This window comes from Ranitomeya variabilis, chromosome 5 (genome assembly GCF_051348905.1).
Source record: "Ranitomeya variabilis isolate aRanVar5 chromosome 5, aRanVar5.hap1, whole genome shotgun sequence".
Classification (NCBI taxonomy): Eukaryota; Metazoa; Chordata; class Amphibia; order Anura; family Dendrobatidae; genus Ranitomeya; species Ranitomeya variabilis.
The window spans coordinates 58,046,322-58,068,646 of NC_135236.1; the positions used below are offsets into that span (position 1 = coordinate 58,046,322).

The following is a 22,325-nucleotide window of genomic DNA, read 5'->3' on the forward strand; positions in this document are numbered from 1 at the left end:
ACCCTAACCCTAGCCCTATCCCTAGCCCTATCCCTACTTTAAGAGTGGGTTTTTTAGCAGATTTTTATGATTGGCAGCCTTCACACACTGAAAGACGCTTTTTATTGCAAAAAATATTTTTTGCGTTACCACATTTTGACAGCTATAATTTTTCCATATTTTGGTTCACAGAGTCATGTGAGGTCTCGTTTTTTTGTGGTACGAGTTGACATTTTTATTGGTAACATTTTCGGGCATGTGACATTTTTTGATCGCTTTTTATTCCGATTTTTGTGAGGCAGAATGACCAAAAACCAGCTATTCATGAATTTCTTTTGGGGGAGGCGTTTATACCGTTCCGCGTTTGGTAAAATGGATAAAGCAGTTTTATTCTTCGGGTCAGTACGATTACAGCGATACCTCATTTATATCATTTTTTTATGTTTTGGCGCTTTTATACAATAAAAACTATTTTATAGAAAAAATAATTATTTTTGCATCGCTTTATTCTGAGGACTATAACTTTTTTATTTTTTCTTTGATGACACTGTATGGCAGCTCGTTTTTTGCGGGACAAGATGACATTTTCAGCGGTACCATGGATATTTATATCCGTCTTTTTGATCGCGTGTTATTCCACTTTTTATTTGGTGGTATGATAATAAAGCGCTGTTTTTTGCCTCGGGTTTTTTTTTTTTTTTTTACGGTGTTAACTGAAGGGGTTAACTAGTGGGACAGTTTTATAGGTTGGGTCGCTATGGACGCGGCGATACTAAATATGTGTACTTTTATTGTTTTTTTTTATTTAGATAAAGAAATGTACACTGTGTTCCAAATTATTATGCGCATAGAGTTTAGGAGTGATAAGGTTAGAATTTGTTTGTTTGTCATTTAAACTCATTGATGGTGATGTGTGTCAGGGCTCTTTATATCACTGAAAGCAATTGCAGATACCTGTGCAAATTAGTTTGGCAGGTGTGTCCAAATAAAGGCAAGACTACTTAAGAAGGCTGTTCCACATTATTAAGCAGCCTACATTTTTTGCCAAAATGGGAAAGAAAAAGGAAGTGTCGGCTGCTGAGAAGCAACAAATTGTGGAGTATTTAGGTCAAGGCATGACTACAATCAACATTGCCAAGACACTTCATCGTGATCATCGCACAATCAAGAAGTATGTAGCTGATTCCCAGCACACACGTGTGTGTGCTGATAAGGAAAAATTGAGGACTCTTTCCAACAGGCAATTGCGTAAGGTTAAAAGAGCAGCTGCAAAAATGCCTTGTCATAGCAGCAGACAAGTTTTTGAAGCTGCTGGTGCCTCTAACGTTCCCAGAACAACAAGATGTAGGGACCTTCAGAGGTTTGCAGCTGTGCGTAAGCCATCCTGTCGACCACCTCTATCCACTGCACACAAGCAGAAATGGCTCCAGTGGGCCAAACGATACATGAAGACTGACCTCCAAACTGTTTTGTTCACCGATGAGTGCAGTGCAACGCTCGATGGTCCAGATGGATGGAGTGGAGGATGGCTGGTTGATGGACACCCCATGAAAACACGGCAAAGGCGCCAATAAGAGGAGGTGGAGTAATGTTTTGGGCTGGAATCATGGGGAGAGAGATTGTCGGCCCCTTTATGAACCCTGAAGGTGTAAAGATGAACTCCATAATCTATGTGGAGTTTCTAAAACAACACTTCCTGCCATGGTTCAAGAGGAAGAACCGTGCTTTCCGCAGCAAGATCATTTTCATGCATGATAATGCACCGTCTCATGCTGCAAAAACACATCTGCATCTCTGGCAGCTATGGGCATAAAAGAGGACAAACTTATGGTGTGGCCACCATCTTCCCCTGACCTCAACCCCATTGAGAACCTCTGGAGCATCATCAAAAGGAGTGTCTATGATGGCGGGAGGCAGTTCACATCTAAGCAACAGCTCTGGGAGGGTATTCTGTCCACATGCAAAACAATTGAAGCAGAAACCATCCAAAAAGTGACATTTCAATGGACGAGAGCGTTCAGAAGCTTCTTTCGAACAAGGGGTCCTATGTGTAAATGTAACATCACCTAGAATAAAGTTTTCACTTGAAAACTGTTTGATTTCATTTTGTAATAAGCTGATAATGCTTATAACTTCACAATTGACCATTTTTTTGTTCAAAATTTAAAAAAAAAGGTTGAAAACTCTGCTGTGCATAATAATTTGGAACATGCATTTTGAGTGTTTATTTTTTTTAAAAAGATACTGTTTTCATAGGCAGTTTGTTCCAAAACATTGTAATTATACTAGAATAGTAGATGACTGTAAAATAACAATGACTGCAATTCAGATAGGTAATTTAGAGAAAATATGAGGAAATATTATTTGCATAATAATTTGGAACACAGTGTATTTATAGGAACAATATATATATATTTTTTTACACATGTGAATTTTTTTTTTTTTACACTATAACATTGCCCCGGGGGAGGCATGATGTTATCGTGTAAGATCGCCAATCTGACACTTTGCTGTGCACTGTGTCAGATCGGCGATCTGAAGTGCACAGATCCTGGAGGCTTCCCGGCGCCTGCTCTGAGCAGGAGCAGTGAAGCCACCTCCCTGCAGGACCCGGATGCCGCGGCCATCTTGGATCCGGGCCTGCCGCAGGGAGGAAGAGGTAAGAGACCCTCGGAGCAATGCGATCACATCCATTGCTCCGGGGGTCTCAGGGAAGCACGCAGGGAGCCCCCTCCCTGCGCGATGCTTCCCTATACCGCCGGAACACTGCGATCATGTTTGATCGCAGTGTGCCGGGGGTTAATGTGCCGGGGGTGGTCCGTGACCGCTCCTGGCACATAGTGTCGGATGTCAGCTGCGATAGTCAGCTGACACCCAGCCGCGATCGTCCGTGCTCCCCCCGCCGATCGCGCTGGATATACTATCCCGTCGGTGGTCATACAGGCCCACCCCACCTCGACGGGATAGTACGTCCAATGTCAGAAAGGGGTTAAAGGGAAACTTCACCCAAATTGAAACCTTATGTAGTCTTACATACAACCCCTGGCAAAAATTATGGAATCACCGGCCTTGGAGGATGTTCATTCAGTAGTTTAATTTTGTAGAAAAAAACTAGATCACAGACATGGCACAAAGCTAAAGTAATTTCAAATGGCAACTTTCTGGCTTTAAGAAACACTAAAAGAAATCAAGAACAAAAAATGTGGTAGTCACTAATGGTTACTTTTTTAACCACGCATAGGGGGAAAATTATGGAGTCACTCAATTCTGAGGAAAAAATTATGGAATCACCTTGTAAATATTCATAACCAAAGCTAACACCTGCATCAAATTAGATCTGCTTGTTAGTCTGCATCTAAAAAGGAGCGATCACACCTTTGGGAGCTGTTGCACCAAGTGGACTGACATGAATCATGGCTCCAACACGAGAGATGTCAACTGAAAAAATACAGGATTATCAAACTCTTAAAAGAGGGTAAATCATCAGACAATGTTGAAAAAGATGTTGGTTATTCACAGTAAGATGTGTCTAAAATCTGGACCAAATACAAACAACATGGGAAGGTTGTTAAAGGCAAACATACTGGTAGACCAAGGAAGACATCAAAGCGTCAAGACCGGAAACTTAAAGCAATATGTCTCCAAAACCGGAAATGCACAACAAAACAAATGAGGAACGAATGGGTGGAAACTGGAGTCAACGTCTGTGACTGAACTGTAAGAAACCGCCTAAAGGAAATGGGATTTACATACAGAAAAGCTAAACGAAAGCCATCATTAACACCTAAACAGAAAAAACAAGGTTACAATGGGCTACCGAAAAGCAATCGTGGACTGTGGATGAATGGATGAAAGTCATGTTGAGTGATGAATCACGAATCTGCATTGGGCAAGGTGATGATGCTGGAACTTTTGTTTGGTCCCGTTCCAATGAGATTTATAAAGATGACTGCCTGAAGAGAACATGCAAATTTCCACAGTCATTGACGATATGGGGCTGCATGTCAGGTAAAGGCACTGGGAAGATGGATGTCATTACATCTTCAATAAATGCACAAGTTTATGTTGATATTTTGGACACTTTTCTTACCCCATCAATTGAAAGGATGTTTGGGGATGATGAAATCATTTTTCAAAATGATAGTGCATCCTGCCATAGAGCAAAAACTGTGAAAACATTCCTTGAAAAAAGACACATAAGGTCAATGTCATGGCCTGCAAATAGTCCGGATAGTTGAAAATCTTTGGTGGAAGTTGAAGAAAATGGTCCATGACAAGGCTCCAACGTGCAAAGCTGATCTGGCAACAGCAATCAGAGAAAGTTGGAGGCAGATTGATGAAGAGTCCTGTGTGACACTCATTAAGTCCAGGCCTCAGAGACTGCAAGCTGTTATAAAAGCCAGAGGAGGTGCAACAAAATACTAGTGATGTGTTGGAGTGTTTTTTTGTTTGTTTGTGTTTCATGATAATTTTTTCCTCAGAATTGAGTGATTCCATCATTTTCCCCCTATGCTTGGTTAAAAAAGTAACCATTACTGACTACCACATTTTTTGTTCTTGATTTCTTTTAGTGTTTCTTAAAGCCAGAAAGTTGCCATTTGAAATGACTTTAGTTTTGTCTGTGATCTGCTTTTTTTCTACAAAATTAAACAACTGAATGAATGAACATCCTCCAAGGCCCGTGATTCCATAATTTTTGCCAGGGGTTGTATTACAGAAATATTCTTATCCCTGAGAAATGGTTGAGTTTTTCTAATTGTCGTGGTCATCATGCCCCAAAAACCAGCTGACTTTTTGCTAGTCAGTACAGTAGTAGTAGTACATGGCAGCCATTCAGAGTCCCATGATGGGGCCTTCAGTGATCCTCAACCCTGTGGAAAGGTGATCTAAATTGAAAAAAACTTTTTATAATGAAGTCTACAAAATCAAATGGCAACAAGTGTAGCTGAACAAAAATATTGGTAAAAGGGGACCTGTCGATTTCCCTCAAAAAATCAAGACAAACACATTGTAAAAAAAAAAAAATCACTTTTTCTGCTGCTGTTTTTCATTTCGTGTTACGTCGCTCCATTGCAGAGATATTCACATTTGTTGCTTTTGGAGCGCAGCATGTGAAATCTCTTGCTAGCCGAATAACTGGGCGTTTCTTCACGGTCTTCTTTGGTGGCGTAGGCTTCACCCCTTCCTCCCAGGTGCTGGCAATCCCAGTTTGGCATTTGAGCTAGCAGGCCTGTGGTCTCAGAAGCTGTTGAGCTGTAATTGGTAGCATCTGGAAGGCAGGGGTGAAAGTGTACTCCCTCAGTGAAGCCTGGGAAGAAACACCCAGTTGCTCTGAAAAGAAGAGATTTCCCATACTGAGCTCCAAAGGATCAAATGTAAATATCTCAGCAATGGAGCAATGCAGCACAAAACGGAAAAGAGAGTCAGAATCAGGTATTTTGCTCAATTTTTGTGAGCAAGTAACAAGTCCTCTTTAAATGTTTTTTTTTTAAATAAATTAATTAGTAATCATAATCAAAGAGTTTACAATAATTCTAAAGCCTGTAGAATAATCATGGGTTATCATATACTATGCTGGCATAATTAAGCCAAAATAACATGACTTATCTGGAAGCTGGGAGTAGCACGACATGGCCTCGGAGCCAATAGACATGTGCAGTAGCCTAACTGGCAAAGGGTTCATAAATTCCAATATATTAAAAGTGAGACAATCTGCTGAAATTCAAATTTGGCAGAAAAATTAAATTCACTTTGAAGTTATCCAAGTTATCTAGAGCATAATAAACGTGGTGTGAAAAAATAAAAAACACTCACCTTGCCGCTTACATGTCCTGCCACCACGGCTCGCTGTCTGGTGTTCCATGAGTTCTCTTGCATCTTCTTTTATTGTCTTCAGTCAGTGCTGGGGCTTCCGGAGCGAAGTAGGCCTCAGAATTTACAATAACAGAATGCCACGATGCTCATTTCCCAAGGTCTAGTCAGCGACGTTCATCAGGCCGTCACAACGTGCATCGCCCGATGCAAACTTCAGGCCACCCGCGTAATGACGCCTGCCACTTGAGGTGCTGACTAAGCATACATTCAGGGCTTCTGGCACCGACTAAGGATAACTAAAGAAGATGCCAGAGAACGCTCACATGATCCAAGGCCTTGGGTGACTCGGGTCATCACATTATGCCAGACGTCGTCGCAATGGCACAACACCCGTCTTAACATCAGAGGCCTACCCACCGCCAGAGGCGCAGTGCCGAGTGAAGATTGAGGATGAAGACTCGGGAGGAGTTGCAGAGCATCGGACAATGGAGTGAAGATAGTAATTATTTTCCCGCCTTTTTGCTCACTTCAATTCAGCAAAATGGCGATTCCTAGGGCATTTCGGACACTTTGCTGAATTTGCCAAAAAAAATCATAAAAAAATTGATTTCTGGAGAATTTAAATTTTTGGTAAAATTTGAGGAGAATTCAATTCTTGAATAGATTTTCTCATCTCTAATATATATGCTATGCTTCTTTTGAGCACATAATATATTTTATTATGGTATGGACGCTAATACCTCAATAACTTTGCGTCGTCAAGTGTTTGGAACCACATCATATTACATTGTATGGCACTCCTTCATGGCTTCATGGAACCGTGCATGCGTAGTTCCCTCAAGTGATTTCTGAGCTCCAACCTCAGGTGAACTGTGCTGTGTTGATCTGGTGGCGCTTGAGAGAGGAAACTGCGAATGCGTAGTTTCACATAATGATTTTCTATCAGGCTGCCAGCACAACTGTGTTCTGCCTGCAGCCCAGAAATCAGATGTGATGTGCTCACACTGGGCTCAGAGCGCAGCATAGCATCTCTGGAGGAAGAGATCTAAGAGTAAGGCTATCTAATACTTGGCTACAAACCATTTGTTAGACACAGAGAAGCCTCATGATCCAAATGACCCCACAAACCACCAGTGGAATGTCCAGCACAGAGGAGAGCAGAGGGAGGGGAACTGCAGCACTGAGTAAAAGCAGGGTGCTGCAGGAAATTGTAATTTTAGCAGAGAATGAAAGGACAACCGATTCAGCTCTCTGCAGCTGCAAACACAAAGGGGCAAAAGCACAAAGGTACAAGTAGGAGACATAATATTGGGATATAGTTATGCTGATATTGTGCTTTGTGAAAAATAATACAATTGTGTGGATAATCCTTTAAATACCATTGAATTGAAACTACCTACACAACGAGGGAAACTCCAAAGTAAATTTTTACCCTACTACACTCAAGTTTTTAAAGTAAAATGCCCCTGAACTCTAAAGGCCTTCTTGTTTTCAAAACCTACCTCAAAGACCTCCTCGTCAAGTAGTCGTGTCCCAAACAGAGTGACGCCATCTGTGCTAATGATAGGATCATCACCACGGTCCAGGAAATGGGTCTGCTTCTTCTCACAGTCGACCACCATCGTCACATTTTTTCCTTCTACGCTAAGTCCGATTCGATGCCACCTATAGGAAACAATGAATGATAATTATGAGGTTCATATTCGTGGGAAATATTAACACATAAAATAAATTAAAACATCAGTTGGGAAAAAAAACATGATATACCATATACATACACAAAGAAGACAGGCAGGAGAGAGGAGGAGGGGGATGCAGCTGCAATTTGCACAGTGTTTGAGTGATAAAAGTGAAAGAAGCCATAATTTAAAGTTTGACTGAGTTGTACATCTAAGGCAGCTATAGAGGATTCAGAAGTGGTAGGCAGTTGTACCTAAGTCCTGGTGAGTAAAGGGGCCCAAAGGCCTCTCTGCCACATATTAACCAATATATAGTGACATAGTACATGGGGGCCCCTGTTACAGTATTATCAGTGCCCAGGTGACTGAAAGAGTCCAAAGGCTAAAAAAGATAATACCAGTATTATAAATGTACCATGACTGGTGGGGGCCAGTGTAACAGAATTAACGGTGGAATTGGCCAAAATTTACAGGGATTCCATATTAAAATATTGATGGTCAAGGACCCCTCTAGTTCCAGCAAACTCCTTTGTACAAAGTTCTGCCTAAAGATAAAAAAAAACTAAGATAGAAACAAAATGAGCATGTACCCTACAATATGTAAGTAAGTAAATAGTAATAGTACATACAAATAAAATAGAGTACTTGGTAAACACTATTTTTGATTAAAAAATGTAAAAGCCATCCAACTGGGACAAGGTGTACTCCAATCAGGATGGCCCTAAATGGCCACAGAGTGAACATGCTGTTATATATTTCATGTAGTTCAACTTATGCTCCGGCTCATTTCTTTGGTTTTACTGTAGTTTTTTTGCACTTTTTACAAACAGGAGTGTGGCTCCCTTTTTGAGCTAGACATTTCATTTATATGGTTTCCCATGTCCAGGTGTCCAACCAGTCGGACTCCGGGCCCGCACTGCCCCCATCTACATTGAGGCCATCTGAAATTAGGTGAGGATTTAATACTATATGCTATTGGGCTATACCTTGTTGATGTGGGATGGCTTTTATGCTTTTTTTTTAAAATAAAAAACAGTGTTTACTAAGTACCGTATGTTATTTCTGTTCCCTATTTACTTACAGCAGGGTATCTGCTCATTTTATGTCTATCTTGGTATTCGCTATGGTTTTGTCAGTTAAATGGCCACAGTGTGAACATGCTCTTCAGGGGCAGACACATCATTGGTGCAACCTGTGCGGCCACACAGGGGCCCAAGAGGTAATGGGGCCCATTTCCACTTAAAATGTAGGTGAAATTTTGCACTATCATGAACTCTTGGACTGTAAAGGGCCCATATACTGTTCTTGCACAGGGGCCCGTTTCGGTCTGTGTCCGCTAGTGATGTTCTTATATGTTGCATGTATATCAATTTATGCTTTGGCTCATTTTTTTGGTTTTGCTCTCAGTATATTTGCTTAAACCTGCATTATTAGATTGTGAGAATTGTAATACATGATCAGGCCAATGCAGATCTGGAATTTTTTCCAAAGTGAAATAGTGTTGGAGAAAAAATAACTTTGAAGTAAAGTGGAGATAAATAGTCTGTGGAGACACACCATCTGGTCTTTATCTATGGAGGAAAGCCTCTTAACAAAAATAATATCCTACTATCATCTTTAAAAGCGTGACACTCATCTGTTAGACTGTTGGCATGCTGTTACCTGCTACACAACATTCTAAATCCAGAGAATGTCTTATGTGTTTTGTCAGATACTTCACATTCTGAGACAATATCATTTTCTAATGAGTGTCAGATTCTTATTATTGTAATTTGTAACTATCTATATGTATAAGAATATAACTGCTGTAATACTTCTATACACAACAATATCCATAGGGTACAATAGTCCCTGGATAATGAGAGAAATAGGCAAAAAAATTTACTTGTAAAAATATATTTTATTAAATAAATTAAAACCTAATCAGTAAACAGGGCTGAAATAACCTCCAAAGGAGGGACAACGCCTAGACACAAGAGAAAAATATATGCATATAACCAAACAATCACTAGATACTCCCACAATAAATACCAAAGTGGCAAGTGACAACAAATAAATAGATATACATGTACAAAGACTACGCCCCCGGAAGAAGCGATCAGCGAAACGGCGCCCGTCGGGCAGGACACCAGACACAGGGCACTACTTGCGGTAAGCTCCTGCATGATTGTCTGTCTATCCATTGGCAGCAGTACTGGCTAATTCACCACCGTGTGGCCAATCTTATTACTTCACTTAGGCTTCTTTCACACTAGCGTCGGGCTCGGCCCGTCGCCGTGCATCGGGCCGAGGTCCCCGACGCTAGCGTTGTCTCCGCCGCACAACGGGTGCAGCGGATGCATTTTTCCAGTGCATCCGCTGCCCCATTGTGAGGTGCGGGGAAGTGCGGGGAGGTGGGGGCGGAGTTCCGGCCGCGCATGCGCGGTCGGAAAAAGCGAACCGTCGGGAGCAAAAAACATTACATGTAAAGTTTTTGGGTCCCGACGGTCCGCCACAGCACGGCGCAACCGTCGCACGACGATTGCGACGTGTGGCAATGCGTCGCAAATGCGTCACTAATGTTAGTCAATGGAGAAAAAACGCATCCTGCAAGCACTTTTGCAGGATGCGTTTTTTTCGGCAAAACGACGCATTTGCGACGTATTGCAGTTAACGCTAGTGTGAAAGTAGCCTAAGACTGTCATTTTTGCTACTAGTATCTACTATATTATAGCACTGGCAGAGTAATCTTTGATACATCCTAGCTTGACAGTCTCATATTGTTTACACTGCACTTTGCCATATTGCCTGCTGGGGATTATACCGGCGCCCCGTATACTGAGAGGATTAGATAGACAGAGCTTTACCATAGTAGTCTTTGTACATGTATATCTATTTATTTGTTGTCACTTGCCACTTTGGTATTTATTGTGGGAGTATCTAGTGATTGTTTGGTTATATGCATATATTTTTCTCTTGTGTCTAGGCGTTGTCCCTCCTTATGGAGGTTATTTCAGCCCTGTTTACTGATTAGGTTTTAATTTATTTAATAAAATATATTTTTATAAGTAAATTTTTTTGCCTATTTCTCTCATTATCCAGGGACTATTGTACCCTATGGATATTGTTGTGTATAGTTTTGAGAGTGTCAATTGGGCACATTATCCTACTACGGACATTTAGTGTTAATCTAATACTTCTATGTACAAAAATATAACTACTATAATACTGCCCCTATGTACAAGAATATAACTACTATAATACTGCCCCTATGTACAAGAATATAACTACTATAATACTGCTCCCTATGTACAAGAATATAACTACTATAATACTGCTCCCTATGTACAAGAATATAACTACTATAATACTGCCCCTATGTACAAGAATATAACTACTATAATACTGCCTCCTATGTACAAGAATATAACTACTATAATACTGCCCCTATGTACAAGAATATAACTACTATAATACTGCCCCTATGTACAAGAATATAACTACTATAATACTGCTCCCTATGTACAAGAATATAACTACTATAATACTGCTCCCTATGTACAAGAATATAACTACTATAATACTGCCCCTATGTACAAGAATATAACTACTATAATACTGCCTCCTATGTACAAGAATATAACTACTATAATACTGTCCCTATGTACAAGAATATAACTACTATAAAACTGCTCACTATGTACAAGAATATAACTACTATAATACTGCCCCTATGTACAAGAATATAACTACTATAATACTGCCCCTATGTACAAGAATATAACCACTATAATACTGTCCCTATGTACAAGAATATAACTACTATAAAACTGCTCCCTATGTACAAGAATATAACTACTATAATACTGCCCCTATGTACAAGAATATAACCACTATAATACTGTCCCTATGTACAAGAATATAACTACTATAAAACTGCTCCCTATGTACAAGAATATAACTACTATATTACTGCCCCTATGTACAAGAATATAACCACTATAATACTGTCCCTATGTACAAGAATATAACTACTATAATACTGTCCCCTATGTACAAGAATATAACTACTATAATACTGCTCCTATGTACAAGAATATAACCACTATAATACTGCTCCTATGTACAAGAATATAACCACTATAATACTGTCCCTATGTACAAGAATATAACTACTATAATACTGCCCCTATGTACAAGAATATATCTACTATAATACTGCCTGCTATGTACAAGAATATAACTACTATAATACTGCCCCTATTTACAAGACTATAACTACTATAATACTGCCTGCTATGTACAAGAATATAACTACTATAATACTGCCCTTATGTACAAGAATATAACTACTATAATACTGCCTGCTATGTACAAGAATATAACTACTATAATACTGCCCCTATTTACAAGAATATAACTACTATAATACTGCTCCTATGTACAAGAATAATACTACTATCATACTGCCCCTATGTACAAGAATATAACTACTATAATACTGCCCCTATGTACAAGAATATAACTACTATAATACTGCTCCTATGTGCAAGAATATATCTACTATAGTACTGCCCCATGTACAAGAATATAACTACTATAACACTGCCCCTATGTACAAGAATATAACTACTATAGTACTGCTCCCTATGTTCAAGAATATAACTACTGCAGTGCTGCCTCCTTTGTACAAGAATATAACTACTATAATACTGCCCCTATGTACAAGAATATAACTACTATAATACTGCTCCTATGTACAAGAATATAACTACTATAATACTGCTCCTATGTACAAGAATATAACTACTATAATACTGCTCCTATGTACAAGAATATAACTACTATAATACTGCCCCTATGTACAAGAATATAACTACTATAGTACTGCTCCCTATGTTCAAGAATATAACTACTGCAGTGCTGCCTCCTTTGTACAAGAATATAACTACTATAATACTGCCCCTATGTACAAGAATATAACTACTATAATACTGCTCCTATGTACAAGAATATAACTACTATAATACTGCCCCTATGTACAAGAATATAACTACTATAGTACTGCTCCCTATGTTCAAGAATATAACTACTATAATACTGCCCCTATGCACAAGAATATAACTACTATAATACTGCTCCCTATGTACAAGAATATAACTACTATAATACTGCTCCTATGTACAAGAATATATCTACTATAGTACTGCCCCATGTACAAGAATATAACTACTATAATACTGCTCACTGCTCCCATGTACAAAAATATATCTACTATAGTACTGCCCCATGTACAAGAATATAAAGAATATAACTACTATAATACTGCTCCTATGTACAAGAATATAACTACTATAATACTGCCCCTATGTACAAGAATATAACTACTATAGTACTGCTCCCTATGTTCAAGAATATAACTACTGCAATGCTGCCTCCTTTGTACAAGAATATAACTACTATAATACTGCCTCCTATGTACAAGAATATAACTACTATAATGCTGCCCCTATGTACAGGAGTATAACTGCTATAATACTGCCCCTATGTACAAGAATATAACTACTATAATACTGCTCCTATGTACAAGAATATAACTACTATAATACTGCTCCTATGTACAAGAATATAGCTACTATAATCCTGCCCCCTAAGTACAAGTATAAGTTATGAGCGAGCACTAAAATGCCATTTATATGGATACACCTAAATAAAATGGGAATATTTGGTGATATCAACTTCCTGTTTGTGGCACATTAGTATATGGGAGGGGGAAAACTTTTCAAGATGGGTGATGACCATGGCAGCAATTTTTTTGAAGTCGGTCATTGTGGATCCAACTTTACTTTTTTCCAATGGGAAGAGCGTCATGTGACACATTAAACTTATTGAGAATTTGACAAGAAAAACAATGGTGTGCTTGGTTTTAACATAACTTTATTCTTTCATGAGTTATTTACAAGTTTATGACCACTTAGAAAATGTGTTCAAAGTGCTGCCTATTGTGTTGGATTGTCAATGCAACCCTCTTCTCCCACTCTTGACACACTGATAGCAACACCGCAGAAGAAATGCTAGCACAGGCTTCCAGTATCCATTGTTTCAGATGCTGCACATCTCATATCATCACTGGATAGACAATTGCCTTCAGATGACCCCAAAGATAAAAGTCTAAGGGGGTCAGATTGGGAGACTTTGGTGGCCATTCAACTGGCCCATGACAACCAGTTCATTTTCCAGGAAGGAAAGGGCCAATATTGGGGTGGAAACAGGAGGCCCCATTTCCTAATCAAAATAGGGACAATATTAAGGTGCAGGGATCAGACTCCATTTACTAATCAAAATTGTTAGGGCTAATATTGGGGGTGCAGACAGGAGGCCCCATTTCCTAATCAACATTGTTTGGGCTAATATTGGTGTGCAGTCAGGAGGCCCCATTTGCTAATGAAAATCATTAGGGCTAATATTGGGGTGCAGTCACCAGGCCCGATTTTTTGTGTTGCATTCAGGACTTAGGAGGTCACATTCACTAATCAAAATCATTTGGGCTAGTATTGGGGTGCAGGCACCACGCCCCATTTCCTAATCCAAATAGTTTGGGCTAATACTGTGATGCAGTCAGGACTCAGGAGGCCCCATTTCCTAATCCAAATCAATTGTGATGACATTAGGATGCAGACAGGAGGCCCCATTTCCTATGCAAAATTGTTAGGGCTAATATTGAGGTGCAGCCAGGAGGCCCCATTGGCTAATCTAAATCATTAGGGATAATATTGGGGTGCAGTCAGGACTCAGGAGGTCACATTTACTAATCCAAATTGTTTGGGCTAATATTGGCATGCAGGCACAAGGCCCCATTTCCTAATCCAAATCGTTTGGGCTAATACTGTGTTGAGTACCACCGAGTACCAAGCAGTATCGAGCACGCTGTCCCATCACTATCAAGAATATACCATAATTTGTCGTTAGGCATCCTATGTGGAATATTTTGCCTCTCGCCTCTGTCCTAGCACTGCCCACCTAGCAATCATATTAGCACACATAGTATATAAAATACCACCTACGATCCTCCCATGTGGTTTTTCTCCTCTCAGTTTTTTGTCATTTCAAGGACCATGCAGGCCCACCATTTATTTTAAGTCTTATTTTGCTATATTTATTTTCTGTCAGAGAGGGGCGTCTCTTCTTATCCAGTAGGACATTCATACCAGCGTGATATCTCTGGTTTATCTAATCCAGTTTATTTATACGAGAAGACACACTCCCTTGGCTCCGTGGAAGGGGTGTCCTTCCAGTGCTCGTTTTAGTACTAAGGGGGGTGTCCCTGGCCTAGTCTGTACCTGCTCATAAGCATCCATGAATAAGGGGTATCCTTGCATCTTCAAGCTTGGGTCCATTTCTCAGAGGGTTTTTTCTTATGTAGGACGATTGAACATATATATATATATATATATATATATATATATATATATATATATATATATATAAAGCAGGAGGGTGTCTCTCTTAGGCCTCTCTAAGGCATCAGTGTATTTTGTACATGTGGTGACAGTTTTCACAAGTACCGGAGACACTTACACACCTAGACCCATTTATGTGAATGAGTCTGTGCACGCCAGTGTGTTTCCACGGACCGTGTGTGTCTGTGGCAAAATACTATGACATGTCCGCTTTTTAACAGCAGCGCGGTCCACAAAATGTCCCACACACGAATGGCACACGGATGACCTCTGTATGTCATCTGTGTGACATGTACCGGCGCCTGAGAAGCAGTGGTGCTGTTCGCGCTGTTCCCCGGCATCAGGTGTTGAAGACAGCTCTCATCATTCTCCCCTGCTCTACCAGCGATCAGCGCCAGCAGGGGAGAATGTTGAGAGTTGTATTCATTTGATAACAGTGAGAGCAGATAGTGGCTGATAGAAATATCAATCTGGTTATCGAGATTATTTATTAAATGATAGATGCGCCTTTTCTGGGGCAGCTGTGGGCTGCAATTTTTAGGCTAGTGGGAGCTAATTTCCATGGCCCCTTACCAGCCTGAGAATACCAGCCTGAGAATACCGGCTGTCTGCTTTAACTTGGCTGGCTGTCAAAAATTATGGGGACCCCGTGTCGTTTGTTTTAATTATTTATTTAAATAATTTAAGAAAACAGCATTGGGACCCCTCTGTTCTTGATAACCAACCTTGCCAAAACTGACAGCTGAGGGTTGCATCCCTCAGCTGTCAGTTTTGCCTGGCTGGTTATCAAAAATACAGGGAAACCCACACCGTTATTTTTACTTATTTATTTATAGCTCAGGCGGCGCCTGATGAATACCCCATCAGCCGCCGCCTGCTCTCACTGTTATCAGTTGAATACAGCTTTCAGCATTGTCTCTTGCAAGCGCTGATAACAGCGTGAGCAGAGGACAGTGATGTGATGTGTCTTCACCTGGCACCGGGGTACATCGCAAAGAGTACCGCTGATTCCCAGGCGCCGATATGTGTGGTACTGATGCAGAACACGGGAGGCACACAGTTGCCACAAGTATTACACACATGAACACTGATATCTCCAGCAGTGGTTTTTCCAGTACCAGAAATATAAGTATGTTTGGAGGAGCAATGATGAAACTAACTTGATTCAGCAGCTGATTAACCATCTCGATGGTGCTCACCAGGAAATAGTCCAATAGTAATTTAAAGAGAAAATGGGGCCCTCACCACTGCACGCTAACATAAACTTTTTTTACGGTATCAAACAGAGATTAGGAAAATTACAGGAGCCAGGAAAGTACAGACAAGTGAGCCTTACTTCTATACCAGGAAAGATGTTTGAACAAATTATTAAACAGCACAAATGTAAGGATTTTGATAAGAATACAGTAATTAACCAGAGCCAGCATGGGTTTGCAGCATATAAATCATGCCAGACTAATCTAATTTCCTTCTATGGTGGAATCACTGACTGGGTGGATCAGGGAAATGCGGTAGATGCAGTATATCTTGACTTCAGCAAAGCATTTGATAAAGTATCTCTACTATCCTTATTGAAAAAATGAACAAGTGTGGGATTGACAAGGCTACGATTAGGTGGATTCATAACTGGCTCAGTGATCATACTCAAAGAGTGGTAATAAATGGTTGCACATCCAATTGGAAGAGTGTTTTAAGTTGGGTACCACAAGTCTCTGTCCTGGCCCCAGTGTTGTTCAATATTTTTATAAATGACCTAAATAAGTGAACTGAAGGTAAACTAATCAAATTTGCAGACGATGCAAAGCTAGGAGGGATAGCTAACACTAGAAAAGATAGAGAAAGGGTTCAGAAGGACCTAGATAAGCTTGAACAAGCTGTCTACTCCCTACTTTTCTTCAAGTTCCCCTAGACAGGTTGTTCTGTGCTTTATCATGAACATCGACCATACTCTTTCCAGAATTGGAAACAGAAGTAGCCATTGTTGCCATAACAGCTTATGGCTTTGGGAATTATGTGTAATTCATTGTCTAGATAATTGCTTGCTTACGACATATTCCCCAATAAGCCTTCTCTCCATTTTTTCCAGAAACTGATTTCTTTTCAACCCAATTCATTTCCAGCTGTCAGGAAGTTGTCCCTTGGTTTCATAATGGACTCTACATGTAAACATTGCTTCTGTTCTTCCAGAGGAAGAAATTTCTAACTTCAAGGAAAAGTCGGTCGTCATAATTATTCTTCCCTTGTCTCTGTGCATTTAGCAATCAGAGTTCTGGGGCTGTTGACCTCTCCCGTCAGTCCAATCCCTTGGATGATGACTCATATTTCCAGGATCAGCAGCAGGAGATGTTCGGTCTGAGATTAAGATCCTGCAGGTTCTCAGTAGGAACAAAAGTCCAAAAGATTGGACCCCTTAGGGCCCATACCCATCACCGTTAAAAATTGGTCCGATGTTATTCCTGAAAAGTCAGACGAGTGTCATGCAATATATATATATATATATATATATATATATATATATATATATATATATATATATATATATATATAAACAGTATATATATATTGGATAGATAGAAAGGTGTGATTGACATATGTAATCAGTGTTTTGCGTGTGTAGCTTACTGCACATGTATTTTCGTAATAAATAAATACATTTCTGAAAAAAATGGCATGGGATTCCCCAAAATTTAATTAACCAGCAGAGGGAAAGCGAACAGCTGGGGGAAAATGTTTATAGCCTTGGAAGGGGGTAATGCACATGGAACTTCCCAGACTATCAATATCAGCTCAAAGCTGTATACTTAGGCTTTACTGGTTATAAAAATTGGGGACACCCAAGAAAAAAATAACATGGGACCACCATGTTCCAATGGCCAATAGCAAAACCACCTTTGGGTGTTTCCAGGTACAAAGGGTCTAATGCGACTGCATCGTATGCACCCCCTATAGCTAAGGCACTGTGTAAACAATCTCTAGGTATAGACAGAGTTACAATGTCATGGGTAAGCGCTTCAGTGCCAGATAGGGGGCGCACAAAGGACAGTATGGAGGGGTCAAAGATTGATGAGTTCCTATAATAGAATGATGCACATACCTGGGCGACAGGAGAGACACTTTTTGGTTTTGCTATGGGTCAAAACCTGGAAGAGCTAGAAAATATCCTTGGTACACATTTAGGAGGTCTTCAGAGGTGTAGAAGATGCCCTCATGAGTAGAGATGAGCGACCCCAAGTTTCGTACCGAACAGTTACTGTGTTAAATGCCAAACATGGACTTCGCCCGGAAGTGCATTGCAATGTTCGGAGTACCGGTTCAAGTTTGGGTACAGTTCGGGTACCGAACCGAACTTTGAACTAAAGTTTGGGTCTGGTAGCAGAACTTCCTCATTGCTACTGATATGTGTTGTGAATTTGGTTTCTGGGCTCCCCCGGTGGTTTCTGGTGGTACTGCACTTGTGTGCTTCATCTCCTCTGTTCACCTGTTTTCCATCAGTATGTGGGAGTTTTCTATTTAGCCTTGCTCCTCAGTCATTTCTATGCCGGCCAACAATGTTACCAGAAGCCTTTCTGTTGCATGTTCCTGCTCCTAGACTACTATCAGCTAAGTTGGACTTGTTGTCCTAAGTTTGTTTTGCATTTTTGTTCCAGTTCTCTGTGATTGAATATTTCTGAGGCTGGAAGCTCTTGTGAGCTGAAATTGCCACTCTGGTGTCATGAGTTGATGTTAGAGTCTTAAAGTAATTTCAGGATGGTATTTTGAAAGGGTTTTCAGCTGACTGTGAAGTTCCCTTTTCTGTCTTCCTACTATCTAGTAAGCGGACCTCAATTTGCTAAACCTAACTTCATACTTCGTATGTCATTTTCCTCTAAAATCACCGCCAATATATGTGGGGGCTACTGTCTGCCTTTTGGGGAAAATTTCTCTAGAGGTAAGCCAGGTCTGTATTTTCCTCTGCTAGGGTCAGTTAGTTCTCCGGCTGGCGCTGGGCGTCTAGGGATAAAACGTAGGCACGCTACCCGGCCACTGTTAGTTGTGCGGTAGGTTTAGCTCATGGTCAGCTCGAGTTCCCATCTTCCAAGAGCTAGTCCTTTTGTATGCTTAATTACGTTCTCTTGCCATTGAGAACCATGACAGTTTGGCCGGCCAAGGGTTAAAATAATTGGCAGAAGAAAGGAGAGAAAAGAAGTCTGCAGAGAATTTTTTTTTTTTTTTTTTCCTGAGTTTGCTCATTAGTTGATTCACTAGCATCTCTGCTTACTGCAGCCTTCGTCTCTCTCTCCTTCTAATCCTTGAATGGTTCTGATTTCACCTGATTAATATGGATCCACAGAGTTTAGCTACAGGTTTGAATAATCTCGCTATGAAGGTTCAAAGCTTACAGGATTTCGTTATTCATGCTCCTACATCTGAACCTAGAATTCCTTTACCTGAATTTTTCTCTGGGGATAGATCTCGCTTCCAGAATTTCAAACATAATTGTAAATTATTTTTGTCTCTGAGATCTCGCTCCGCTGGAGATCCTGCACAGCAGGTCAGGATTGTAATTTCCTTGCTTCGGGGCGACCCTCAGGATTGGGCATTTGCTTTGGCACCAGGGGATCCTGCGTTGCTCAATGTGGATGCGTTTTTCCTGGCTTTGGGGTTGCTTTATGAGGAACCTCATTTAGAGATTCAGGCTGAAAAAGCCTTAATGGCCCTGTCTCAAGGGCAAGATGAGGCTGAAATATACTGCCAAAAATTTCGTAAGTGGTCTGTGCTTACTCAGTGGAATGAGTGCGCCCTGGCGGCGAAATTCAGAGAGGGTCTCTCTGATGCCATTAAAGATGTTATGGTGGGGTTCCCTGTGCCTACAGGTCTGAATGAGTCCATGACAATGGCTATTCAGATTGATCGGCGTTTGCGGGAGCGCAAACCTGTGCACCATTTGGCGGTGTCTACTGAGAAGGCGCCAGAGATTATGCAATGTGATAGAATTCTGTCCAGAAGCGAACGACAGAATTTTAGGCGAAAAAATGGGTTATGCTTCTATTGTGGTGATTCAACTCATGTTATATCAGCATGCTCTAAACGTACTAAGAAAGTTGATAAGTCTGTTTCAATTGGCACTTTACAGTCTAAGTTTATTCTATCTGTGACCCTGATTTGCTCTTTATCGTCTATTACCGCGGACGCCTATGTCGACTCTGGCGCCGCTTTGAGTCTTATGGATTGGTCCTTTGCCAAACGCTGTGGGTTTGATTTAGAGCCTCTGGAAGTTCCTATACCTCTGAAGGGTATTGACTTCACGCCATTGGCTAGTAACAAACCACAATACTGGACACAAGTAACTATGCGTATTAATCTGGATCACCAGGAGATTATTCGCTTCCTTGTGTTGTATAATCTACATGATGTGTTGGTGCTTGGATTGCCATGGCTGCAATCTCATAACCCAGTCCTCGACTGGAAAGCAATGTCTGTGTTAAGCTGGGGATGTCAGGGGACTCATGGGGACGTACCTTTGGTTTCCATTTCGTCATCTATTCCCTCTGAGATTCCGGAATTTTTATCTGATTATCGTGACGTTTTTGAGGAGCCTAAACTTGGTTCACTACCTCCGCACAGAGATTGCGATTGTACTATAGATCTGATTCCGGGCAGTAAGTTTCCAAAGGGTCGTTTATTTAATCTATCTGTGCCTGAACATGCTGCTATGCGGGAATATATTAAGGAGTCCTTGGAAAAGGGACATATTCGTCCTTCGTCATCTCCCTTAGGAGCCGGTTTTTTCTTTGTATCTAAAAAAGATGGCTCTTTGAGGCCGTGTATTGATTATCGGCTTTTGAATAAAATCACGGTTAAATATCAGTATCCTTTGCCACTGCTGACTGATTTGTTTGCTCGAATAAAGGGGGCCAAGTGGTTCTCTAAGATTGATCTTCGTGGGGCGTATAATTTGGTGCGAATTAAGCAGGGGGATGAGTGGAAAACCGCATTTAATACGCCTGAGGGCCATTTTGAGTATTTAGTAATGCCTTTTGGTCTTTCAAATGCCCCTTCAGTCTTTCAGTCCTTTATGCATGACATTTTCCGTGATTATTTGGATAAATTTTTGATTGTGTATCTTGATGATATTTTGATTTTTTCGGATGACTGGGACTCTCATGTCCAACAGGTCAGGAGGGTTTTCCAGGTTTTGCGCTCTAATTCCTTGTGTGTAAAGGGTTCTAAGTGCGTTTTTGGGGTTCAAAAGATTTCGTTTTTGGGGTACATTTTTTCCCCCTCTTCCATTGAGATGGACCCTGTCAAGGTTCAGGCTATTTGTGATTGGACGCAACCCTCTTCTCTTAAGAGCCTTCAGAAGTTTTTGGGCTTTGCTAATTTTTATCGTCGGTTTATAACTGGTTTTTCTGATGTTGCTAAACCGTTGACTGATTTGACTAAGAAGGGTGCTGATGTTGCTGATTGGTCCCCTGCTGCTGTGGAGGCCTTTCGGGAGCTTAAGCGCCGCTTTTCTTCCGCCCCTGTATTGCGTCAGCCTGATGTTACTCTTCCTTTTCAGGTTGAGGTTGACGCTTCAGAAATCGGAGCTGGGGCGGTTTTGTCGCAGAAAAGTTCCGACTGCTCCGTGATGAGACCTTGTGCGTTCTTTTCTCGTAAATTTTCGCCCGCTGAGCGAAATTATGATATTGGTAATCGGGAGCTCTTGGCTATGAAGTGGGCTTTTGAGGAGTGGCGTCATTGGCTTGAGGGGGCTAGACATCAGGTGGTGGTATTGACCGACCACAAGAATTTGATTTATCTTGAGTCTGCCAGGCGCCTGAATCCTAGACAGGCGCGCTGGTCGTTATTTTTCTCTCGGTTTAATTTTGTGGTTTCTTACCTACCAGGTTCTAAAAATGTGAAGGCGGATGCCCTTTCTAGGAGTTTTGAGCCTGATTCCCCTGGTAATTCTGAACCTACAGGTATTCTTAAGGATGGAGTGATATTATCTGCTGTTTCCCCAGACTTGCGACGGGTCTTGCAGGAGTTTCAGGCGAATAGACCTGATCGTTGCCCGCCTGGTAGAATGTTTGTTCCTGATGATTGGACCAGTGGAGTCATCTCGGAGGTCCATTCTTCTGCATTGGCAGGTCATCCTGGAATCTTTGGTACCAGGGATTTGGTGGCTAGGTCCTTCTGGTGGCCTTCCCTGTCGCGAGATGTGCGAGGTTTTGTGCAGTCTTGTGATGTTTGTGCTCGGGCCAAGCCTTGTTGTTCTCGGGCTAGTGGATTGTTGTTATCTTTGCCTATTCCGAAGAGGCCTTGGACTCACATCTCCATGGATTTTATTTCTGATCTCCCTGTTTCTCAGAAGATGTCTGTCATCTGGGTGGTGTGTGACCGTTTCTCTAAGATGGTCCATTTGGTTCCCTTGCCCAAATTGCCTTCCTCA

The 22,325-nt window shown here is 41.0% G+C and overlaps 1 protein-coding gene across 2 annotated transcripts in view; it reads right to left on the reverse strand.

Annotated features, from left to right (window-relative positions):
* COL5A3 (collagen type V alpha 3 chain) overlaps positions 1-22,325 on the reverse strand; it is a 269,595-nt gene that overhangs the window by 157,075 nt on the left and 90,195 nt on the right. For both annotated transcript variants that reach the window (XM_077262068.1, XM_077262069.1), the window contains exon 4: positions 7,296-7,458. In XM_077262068.1, the coding sequence (XP_077118183.1) occupies positions 7,296-7,458 (163 nt within the window). The remainder of the gene's footprint in view (positions 1-7,295; positions 7,459-22,325) is intronic.